This window comes from Eutrema salsugineum, unplaced genomic scaffold (genome assembly GCF_000478725.1).
Source record: "Eutrema salsugineum unplaced genomic scaffold, Eutsalg1_0 scaffold_14, whole genome shotgun sequence".
NCBI lineage: Eukaryota > Viridiplantae > Streptophyta > Magnoliopsida > Brassicales > Brassicaceae > Eutrema > Eutrema salsugineum.
In genome coordinates this window covers 4750047-4761358 of record NW_006256877.1, presented here as the reverse complement: position 1 = coordinate 4761358, position 11312 = coordinate 4750047, and the positions used below count along the sequence as shown (strand labels likewise).

The following is an 11312-nucleotide window of genomic DNA, read 5'->3' as shown; positions in this document are numbered from 1 at the left end:
TCCACCTAGATATATTTACTAAAGTGACCTCGTGTGCGGATACAATACAACAAATATGCAACAATCAAAGGCTGGAGAGAACCTGTAGTAGTAGCTATGGATATATCATATTGAAAGAACATCATCTGCCGCCACGGATTACCTTACGAGATCGTCACCGATAATGGCCCCCAATTTATCTCCAATGTCTTCGAGGACTTCTGCGCGAAATGGAGAATACGACTTAGCAAGTCTACACCGCGATATCCACAAGGAAACGGCCAGGCTGAGGCAACCAACAAAACCATCCTCGACAGCATAAAAAAAAGACTCGAAGATAAGAAAGGCTTATGGGCAGACGAACTGGACGGAGTCCTATGGTCGCATCGAACTACACCGCGACGGTCGACGAATAAAACTCCTTTCTCGTTGTCTCACGGCATGGAAGCTTTAGCTCCTGCCGAGGTCGGTCTACCAACCATACGCAGAACGATGTTGACACAAGACGATATAAGAACGGAAGAATGATGAAGGATAGCCTCGACATGCTCGAGGAGGAGCGAGATCACGCTCTGTTACGTATGCAAAATTATCAGCAGCAAATCTCACGTTACTACAACAAACGCGTGAAAGGTAGACACTTCGAAGCTGGCGACCTCGTCCTTCGCAAGGTGTTCGAAAATACCGAAGAATACCGCGCCGGAAAACTGGGCGCAAAGTGGGAAGGCCCCTACCAATTTACCAACGTTGTAAAACCTGGCGTTTACGAGCTGATGACGATGGATGGCGAAATGATACCGCGATCGTGGAACTCGATGAACATAAAGCGGTATTACTACTAAAAAAAAAAAAAAAAAAAAAAAAAAAGACGCTCACCGAGCTATACTCGGTCGAGCTAGATGTCGAATGTGAACTACGATCGGCTTGATCCCAGTTTGTTTGGTACGTAGGCAACCTCTCACGAGGTACAGCTATTAATAAAATTTTATTTATACCAACTTTTACATCGACATCTTTCACATCGACATCCTAGCTAGATGTTCGATCCTCTAATACGCATTTCCCTACAATGCAAACTCTTAATAAATCCTAAGGAACAAAAACCTTACGATTATAAGAGAATAAGCCGAGACCAGTCCCGCACCCTTTCTTAAATCACCCGAATAACTACGTCGAGATCATTCTCACTATTCGGACACGATTAATGAAATAAAACAGGGTAAGCCGAGTCATACCTCGCACCTATTGTTCTCTTAAGCCGAGTTTCACCTCGCTCCTATTGTTCTCTTAAGCCGAGTTTCACCTCGCACCTCTTGTTCCCTTAAGCCGAGTTTCACCTCGCACCTATTGTTCCCTTAAGCCGAGTTTCACCTCGTATCTTGTACCTCGCATCCATTATTCTCTTAGGTCATATCTCGCGCCTATCATTTGTAGGTTTTGTTTAATTAGGTCAAGATCCACCTCATATCAAGCATTTCATCTCGAATCTATTGTCATTTAAATTGCGAGCTAATACTTCATTGATAAGATGAGGATATTCGCGTTAGTCGTTTCGCTTTACTTAAATATACCTCGTATTTATTAACTTTTTACGATTCAAAGTGCGAGCTTAACCTCGGCATCATCTCGATCAGGTCGGGTCCTTACAAACGAGGCAAAATAAAAAAAATCAAAAGAAAAGAGGCAACAACAAATAAGAAAAAGGCAAGTAAGATCTATTCTTCAGGCTCATTTCCGCCCTCGTGGTTCTCTTCATCCTCGGCATCACCTCGATCCGAACCACCATCTGGGGTTTCAGGGTATGGCGGAGGCAAGTCGCCTTCCTCAAGATCCGTGAAGCTGAGGTTCTCGAGCTTCTGTTTGCAGTCGCGCTTCGACGATTCCAGCTCGGCTCTCAACTCTGCTTCAGACATCTCTTGCTCCTTCAAGAGATCAAGGCACTCCAATGTACCTCGAGCCTGAACTAGATCGAGCTTAACCTTCTCGATCGCCTCCTGTTGAGCAACCTGAATCCTCTGCCGATCGATGCGACCTGAATACTTTGCCTCACCATCTGCCCAAATTCGGGTCGTCTCCGCCTCGATCCTCTCATCAGCCTGCCGCTGTGCCCGGACGACTTCAGTGGCGATCGACTTCTCGACCTGGATCTTGGCCTCGTTGACGATCTGCAAGTTGTTGATTAAATCCAGGTTCTCTTGCTTCATCGCCTAGACCTTGTCGGTTAGCTCTTTCACCCCTGCTTCGAGCTGCTCCGCCTTCCTTTTCATGGTCTGCCAATTGTCCTCGGCGATCCTTCGCTGCTCGATGGCGGCGTCACGTTCTTTCACTGCCTTTTCGCCGGCAGCCTGGGCATCCTTTAGCCGAGCGACACCATTCCGGAGCTAGCGCATGTACTGACCCCGTGCGCGGTTGCAGCTCGCGATGAACTGAAAATAAAAACAAAAAAATATATCGGTCGAACTCACAGAAAAAATAAAGTGAAGATTCCAGACATACCTTAAAGGCGAAGCTCGCCATGTCTTTGAAAGCCCCATCGGTACCAGGGGGGACCTCGGAGGTGGAGCCCCTTATCATCCCGAATAGCTCTGCACATTTGTCAACATTGTTGACAAACGGTTCGTTCGACTCGGGGTACTCGAACGAAAAGCTCCAGTCGATCTCTTTGGCTTTGTCGTCACCAGCTGGATCGACCTTAGATCGCTTGCTCGCCTCCTCGCCTCCCATTTGACCACCGTCGTGGCTCTCTCCAGAAGGCTTTTTCCTCTTTCCTTTCGCCTTAGCCTTGGCGATCTCCTCCTTCTTAGCGAGGTGAGCGGCCTCGCTCTCCTCTTTCCTTTGTTTCTTCTCCTCACGCTTCTTCTTCTTTTGCTTCTTCTCCTCACGCCTCGCCGACTGCGTGGCTTCATCGGCTTCGTCATCTGCTCGCGGAATCGCCACTTGATCCTCAGTGATCTGAATCTCGACCCCACCATCGTCGACAGATTCGAGGTTAGCGTCTCGTTGGGCAACTACCTCGACCTCCTCTTGAACTACCGGCGCCCGATCCGAACGGTCAGGCCGAGAGGCAGAAGGGCCCCGATCTTTGCTCTCACTCTTCTTAGCTTTCAGACGTGCAGCGAGGCTGGGCGCGTTCACCTGGATTGGAGCCATTGCGATCGCTCTCTCCCTTAGAGAATTTTCTCTTCTCCAACTAGCTGAAACAAAAGAACATGTTAGATGACGTAAGAGCTCGACTCATAATATCGATGACATCGAACTTACCGTTTGTAATACGAGTGATGGCAGCCTTGACCCTCCGGCGATGAATGTCAAGCCAATGTTGTATCCCAACAGCTCTAAAATCTTCTGGATATTCGCGTGGAAATTTTCCGGGAAAGCTTCGAGCTGGACGTTTCGATCTGCGAAAAACAAGGAAACATCAGCAAAAGAAAGGGAAAACTCGAAATATGACCGAATTAGCGATCTACCGATGCTATTGCTCCACTCATTCCTAAAATCTCTGGTCGTATCAACAACCAACGCCTCATCCACTTTTGCGAAAAAGAAAGACGCCTCCCAGCTAGGCGTCCTGTTGACGGGATAAACCAAGGACAGTCTTTCCTTGCCTTTATCGTATATGTGCCCGGGATCGAGTTGTTCTTCTGAACAGTAGTCATCTCCTCGAAGAAACGCCAGTCTACATCGACCCCAACCTCGCTCCCAAATAACAGGGCCGCGACCATGAACCGGATCCCCGCTGGAAGGATTTACGAGAACGCAATACCTCGACGATGGACGTAATCCGTCAACAACCTCGGCAGAGGCATCCAGAGATGACAAAGGCTGAACCATGCTTCGTAGAGCGTGACCCAACCCTCTGGTGCATGCCATGGTCGATCTTCAGGCCCCGGCGCCATCAGCTCGCCTCGAAATCCGTATCGTAACTGAAATTCTTCTAGGCGTTGAGCCGTCATCTGAGACGGAATGTTGACTAGTCGATTCTTGATGGCTCCCTTACCCTTGGAACCTTTTCATCGAGGTCTGGCTTCCTCGCCTTGTTCCTCTTCCGCGCCTTGACCGTCTTCTTCTTCATCCCCTTCATCGACCTCTTCCTCGACATGCCCCGCAGCCTTCCCGTCACGACCATCTTCCTCGAAAGGAACTATTTGAAGATCCGTCGCAGTTTCTCCTCGCGGAGACGCCCCGTCAGAACGAACTCGATCCGCCAATTCAACCAATGGAGACTCTCCTCGATCCGATTGGGTTTCAGACCTCGAAGACACCTCAGGAGAGGAGCTCACACTCCCAGAAACTTCCTGTTCAGATCTGGAGCCCGATTCTAAACTCGACTCGATGCGCTGACCCCCCGAAGACATTATTCGATATCGAATAGCGGCAGAAATAAAATGACAAAAGAACGAGTTCTAGAGAGAGAAAGGAATTCTAGAGAGAGGGGAAAGCAAGATTACCTTTTGTGAACGGAGAAGAAAATGAGAAGAAGAGAGGGAGAGCAGAATATATAAGGAAGAAAAGACAGCGGTTACCGAGGAAGGTAATCATGATCCGGGCGCTTCCCAGTATCTTATTTAGTGGCGGATTCCACGCGATTCCCTAAAATCACGCTCCCACTCGCGACTCTTCACTACCTAAGTCGACCGTTGCTTTTTGCGACTCTTAACTTCCCAAGACGATCGTTGCTCTTCACAACTCTTCACTTTCCAAGTCGACCGTTGCTCTTTGCTCTTCCCAAGTATCACCTCGACCCCGATAACTCCACATCGATATCGAGGCCCAAAGACACGAAAATTCTCTGGCTCGATGCATTGAATATCAAAGTAACATCTCCATCAACGGACTGGGGGGGGGGTGACAATTGTTGTAGGTGGGCTGAGAACAGCCCTCTTTTTGTAATTTAAACCAGGCCCGTTAGCAAATCAGAGAGGCCCAACGAGCTCAAAGAATAACAAGCCCATCCATAAAGCCAAAACGAGGTCGTTCAAAGAGATGAACTTCCCATAACAAAGGAGCAGCTCGCCACGTCGACGTTGAAGGAGTAGCTCGCCACGTCGACGTTGAAGGAGTAGCTCACCACGTCGACGTTGATGAAACAGCTCGCCAGCGAGACATTTCGATAGACGGTCGGTCAGGTCTATCTACCCGGCCGTCCAAGCTACTCTGACCGAGATGTAACCTAATTTGAACACTATAAATAGCCATTTAACTTCATTTATTACGGGATCCGTAATCTGAAATAGAGACAAATATACTCGAGAATTATAATCACAACTCTTACCTCGCTTAGTTGACCTCGCCCAAACAACCCCGAAATATTCACATCGATCTCACCTCTATTTTAACAAGAATCTCCGAGCTCCACCTAGATATATTTACTAAAATGACCTCGTGTGCAGATACAATACAACAAATATGCAACAATCAAAGGCTGGAGAGAACCTGTAGTAGTAGCTATGGATATATCATATTGAAGTACCCAATGAAAGAAACAAATATCAGTTTTGGGGAAAAGTAAATAATAAACTAAAGTGGATGTGATTATATATGTTTATTATGAAACATCATTTAGATTTTAGCCTGAAGATTACAAATAGAGAAATAGGAATATAATTAAGAAAATTAAGCTGCTCATAGTTATGTACATATGACCAGAAAAAAACATAAATGAGAACAAAATATGGGTCATTATATTAGGGAAAAAAAATCATAAATTTCTTCTTATCTTGTCTCTTCATATATGCTTCTTCTATACTCTCTATACATTTATATTCCCCATTTATATTAGTCTCTAGGATTATTATTTTTTTAGTTAGTAAGGTGATATCTTAATATGGAAGCCTTTTGGTGCAAAAACTCTTGGAAACACCATTAATTTCTCCCCACCCAATTCCTCCCATCTGCGATTAGAATCACACATGATTAAAATCAACACAAACTTCTAAAATCAAATCACAATAAATCCAAGGGAAAAAAGAGTTAGATCAATCTTTGATCAAGAACTGACCTGTATCTGGTAACAAAGTAATGGAGGAAGCTCGAGATCTCAACAATCCCTAGCTCCTTGCCAGGGCAAAGCCTTGTCCCACCTCCAAATACAAAGCATGAGTTTTGTGACTCCAAGCTCTTATCCTTTATTCACAAATTCCATAAATCATACTTTTTTAAGTCATGCAGTTTCGGGCAAAGAAAAAAGAAACAAAAGATCACAGTAATATATACTCTTTTCGTTTCAGATGATATGTAATTTTAAAAATTTATACAAACTAAAAAAAACACAAGGTCGTGTCTCTAAACAAAAAAAATATATAATACCATTATCTCTCTAATTATAAGTTGGACTAATTGAGATATAAAAATCAATTAAACAAAATAAAAACCAGCATTTATTATGAAACTGATGCTTACCATCCATCTCCATGGATTAAAGATCAATGGGTCCTTGTAAAGATTTACGTCGTAATTTATTTCCCTCGTATATACATAAATTCTCCATCCTTTTGGGATTAAATAACCTACAATTATTAAAGATCATGATCAGAATTTGTGGAGTGTATTAAAATCATTTAAAGAACACACGAAAAAGGTTTATATTCTGTCAAAATTATTGGAAAATATAAACCGTGGAGGGCTCTCACAAAGGAGGATGCTTTCATAGCTGGATTTGGTTGGTATTCATAATACACTCTAAATCATTGATCTACTCTAAGGTCCACCACATGCTCACATTATTTCTCTCTCTTTTTTTCAGAAACTTAGAAATTATAAAATTATTATAAACTCAACAAAAAAATGAAATAGGAAAAATATATATACGTACCGTTGATTTCCATGTCACGAGTAGTTTTCCTCAGGACCCCATTGACGATCGTTGCCAATCTTGATGTCTCAAAAATCACCTGTAATTAATAAATAAATAGATAATTGTTATTACAGATTAATGACTAATTATTAGCAAGTGTAAGAAACATAAATGTTCATTACTAACAGCTCGAGTGAACTTCATTGACTTCACATCCTCCAGATCGAGTGATTCGTCTGGTCGTTTTCTTTCCCTCATAGCCAAATGTTCTCTCTGCATTTCAAAAATAACCCAAAATCAAAACCAAACCGGATTAAACAGGAAAATTATAAAACCGGATTAACCAAATGTTCCCTCTGCATTTTCAATTAATTATTTCTTAAGGACATACTCTCAGTTCTTGAAGAGCTTTTGGGTGATCATGTAGATACTTAAGAGCCATCATTGAAGTCGTAGAGACAGTTTCATAACCCGAATACAAGATCGTCACGACTTGATCTCGTATCTCTTCATCGGTTAATGGATATCGGTTGTCTTCCTTCTTCATCAAGTAACCTAACATGTCTGTAAATGTTTCTCCAGAATCTCTACGTTCTTGCATCAGGTCTCTAAGCAACCTGTCAATGTTCTTTCTTGCCTAAAAAGCAACCAAAAAAGGTTCAGCTTACGTTATTTTTTCATTTCAATTTTCTTTAAAATATCGAGACGAATATTTTACTTGGATTCCGCAGCGATAATTTGTGCCAGGGAGATCGATCGGGACCGATAGAGTTCCAACAACAAGCTTGAAGAATGCATTGTTGAATTCTTCAACGAGTGGTTTTCTTAAATCCCCAGCGATTTGAGTCAAGGAAGATAAAAATGCCATCTGCACGAAACCCACCGAAACAAGAAAACAAAAATAAGTAAAAGAAATATACAATTTAGAAGTACACAAAATAGACATTAAGAATAATTGAGACCATATATATTCTCGGATATATAATATAAGTAAAGCCAGATATTCTCAGTTATTTAAAATTATGCCCATCCTGCCATCCATAGAACTAAAGTTCCCACAGTTTTGAAGTTTATGTTTTTAGTTAATAAGTTGAAATTTCTCCTGACCAAACACAAAAATATAAGTAGATATTCCTCTTTTCTTTGCAGGAAATTTTTTTTCTTAGTAATCTTTTTAAACCATGAATTTATAAATAGAAATAGTTTTGTCATTTTATTAGTAAGTGTGCATTATACAAGAATAATATTTACTTAAAACACAGAAAATATAGTTTGCTTTCATGGAACGAGCAGATTAATTCCAATGTCTATATCCGTCAAAAAAAAATTCGAAATAATTGATCCTCACAAGACCACTAATTACAACTACTTGATTTTTTTTTTTCAAAAGAATTGCATAATTAATTTGACATACAAAGGTATAGAGACTTAGGAAACATAAAGTAAGAAAGTAAAAAAGAAAAAGAGAGAGATAAAAACGTACATGTTTGGTCTTATCCTGGATATCAATATTCTCAAGCTCATTCCACTGACCAAGATAGCCTCTCATGAAGTGATCAACTTTAGGCAAGATGTGATTTTTCATCATGGTTGAGCTTATGAGTGAAAGAAGCGAGCCTCTCATAAGTCGGTGGCTCGAACCATGAACCGCAGCCATGTTGCAAGTCCCAAGAATGTCAAGCATCGATTGTGGATAACCAGGAACCAAACCTTTCGACTCGTTCTTTAGAATGTATCTGTTGATCTCTGAGTCCATCGAGACTAAAGTTGGACAACCCAGAAGATGAGATTTGAAGAAACTCCCATATCTGTTGATCCCAAGTTAGTAATTTTGGAGAAAAACAAAATCTTGATTCGTTTATATTTGAGTATTTTTTTTAAGTTTTACCGGAGTCTTTGGTTTCTCATGAAATTAGGGCCTTGTTTGAGGAACTCGGTTGTTTCGCCAAAGATTGGCCACCCCATGGTTCCAGGAGGGAGATTGTTCTTGGTGTATCGCATTTGGTTCCATCGGAGAAGAGCAGAACAGAGCACGACGAGGGTAAAGAGAAGACCCACCATGACCATCACTATTCCCATCTTACTCTGTTTTCCTCTTTCCTTCTCTGTTTTTGAAATAGATCTCTCTGTTTTCTTCTCCTCTGTTCTGTGGTATGTTTAAAAGTGAGAGAGAGAAAGAGAGAGTGTGTGTGATGGGAATGTGGTTGGGACTAGAAGGGTGTGATTGCAAGTGTTTATATAGAAAGCAAAGTCAAGTGCAACATGCTCTGAGTCAGAGAGATAGAGAGAGAAGATCGATGATGGACTTACCATAGAGAAAAAATAAACAAATGTAGAATTTTACCAACTTTGTGTATCTTTCTTATTCTAAGAGTTATGATAGGATTTTGGTAAACATGACATATTTTTCACTTTGATTGTCTCCTAGCATGAAAATATGCATGATGATGACCAATTACCAAAGAGTTATTTCAAAGCAGATTATAAATTTTGTTCTATGAATTATTAGTGGGTTTTAGAATACCCTTCATGATAATAACTTTTTTTCCATGACAGATTGTAAACGATATCGAGATGTAACCATAAAATGTGAATGAACAAAATAATTCACGAACAATGATCATTCAATAAAAATGGTACAACGGTTGAGTTGATTTTGGAATAGAAAAAAAACAATATATATAAAAATATATTTTTTCGAAATATATATATATATAGTAATAAAAAATAGTTTAGTATATCTAGTAACTTCTTATTAGCAATACTATTTCATAAAATGTTCATCAAGTGACGTGTGGTCCAACAATCCAAGTTCATTAACTAAAAAAATTAGAAGATTCAATTTCGGTTGAATTTAAAACCAGTCCTAAAACTGTGGTAATCATTTTTTTAATACTAACTCATTCCTCAAGATTTCGAACATGAATGAATAGTTGTTCGGTAGTTATGAAGAATATTCGTCTTTTTAGTTAATACTATTAAAGTTTGTGCTTTATAAGTGATGAATCTTGATGGGTTTTGTTATAAATTAATGTTTTGTAATTACAGTATAAATCGGTAGAAAATAATATCTCGGTTTTATCATATCATGTATGTATGTACTTATTCTGTTTAAACCGCTATGATACTCAGCTCTTAATACGTCGTTAGAGAGAGGTGTTACCGACCTTGCATGTGCTCTCGGCTTCGTAAACTCCTGTTAAATGTTGATCTCATCAACATCGTCGCGCTATATAATCAGTTTCATGGACTGCTTCATGGTGTTCGACTAGTAGCTTCGCATTTTCTTATCGATTTCTTCTTTTATTTTTATTCCACACGTTTCACCAAATTGTAGGTGGATTTTAAAAGGGTATTTTTAGCACTTGAAACTTCTATTGTAAGGATATATAAAGATCTAGAATATTATGTATAGAAGGATTTAGAATATTGTACGCATTTGTATCTTTAGATTATTGAATCCTTTTACTATGTAAATCCATGTAATTTATTCGTACGAAAGCAAATATATTTCTTCCAATCCTAAACTCTCATCATTTTTTATTCAGGGTTTTCTAAAATTTAAAAGTAATATAATTACAGGGAAAGACTGAACTAAGAACAATATTGGATCTAGAAGAGAAAAATAAGCTGGGAATAATACAAATTTCAGGTATATTGGGCACCGATTAGGAGAACCATGAGTATGAAACCGCAAACAAACGTCTATATATTATAATGCTTCCCAAGGTTAAGTAATGGAGTGACTTTTCTTAACAAAAAAAATCATACAAGAAAAAAAAAACATTTGGTTATTTGCCTCACATTTAAACCTAACAATTACTACTAAAAAGAAAAATCAATAATACTTTTGGGATTCGAGAATCACATCCATGAAATTTTTTTTTTTTAAAATGACAGGATGGTTTAGTAGGGTCAAACTAAATGATGATTATGTAAAGTGAGCATCATTAGAAGTAATTTAGCACTAACGGATTTATCTTATTATTGTATGATACATATACATGTATTAAGAAAAATTCATTATTGACAAAAAAAAAATAAGAAGAAAATTGCATTTATGATAAGATGGTTTTAGTATTTAGTACGGCTAAGTTTATTTTGTACTCGGATAAATTGATCTTCGAGACTTGTAGAAAGCCATGTATATATTTCTAATTTTTTTATATCGTTCAGTTTCTTAAAATGGTCAAGGGAGTACCAAATATATTTTGTTCAACAAATAAACGAATGTAATGAATAAACTCAATCGTACTTGCTACTATTTGTACAAGTCTTGATGAATATCACTTTTTGTCAAGGTTTTACGTTTCGAAAACATAATCCCAATTTTTTGATATAATTGTTCATGATGATATTCATCAAGTAATTATGGTTTTGAAACATAGGTTTATTACATGCTATACTAAAATGTTTCCAGTAAGTTAATTCGTTATTATTTTACGCATATTCTACAATTTCTTCTAACATAGTAATTAATAATCGAGGAAAGGAGTTGAAGAATGGTACTTGGGGATCGGACAGGCACATGGGCGCCACC

At 39.6% G+C, this 11312-nt stretch overlaps 1 protein-coding gene across 2 annotated transcripts; it reads right to left on the bottom strand.

Moving 5' to 3' along the window:
• Positions 1 to 5555: 5555 nt before the first annotated feature.
• Positions 5556 to 8958, bottom strand: LOC18022628 (cytochrome P450 85A1). 2 transcript variants are annotated; one of them, XM_006405610.2, is made up of 9 exons: positions 8661 to 8958; positions 8256 to 8580; positions 7491 to 7640; positions 7164 to 7409; positions 6959 to 7045; positions 6791 to 6869; positions 6379 to 6485; positions 5978 to 6102; positions 5556 to 5870 (listed from the first exon to the last, which is right to left on the bottom strand). In XM_006405610.2, exons 1-9 carry the CDS (start codon positions 8849 to 8851, stop codon positions 5783 to 5785), a joined length of 1398 nt encoding a protein of 465 aa, XP_006405673.1. In that variant the 5' UTR covers positions 8852 to 8958; the 3' UTR covers positions 5556 to 5782. The 2 variants fall into 2 exon arrangements, with proteins under 2 accessions (XP_006405673.1, XP_024014645.1); XM_024158877.1 differs by lacking the exon at positions 5556 to 5870 and having other exon boundaries at positions 6027 to 6094; positions 6369 to 6485.
• Between the last annotated feature and the right edge of the window lie 2354 nt (positions 8959 to 11312).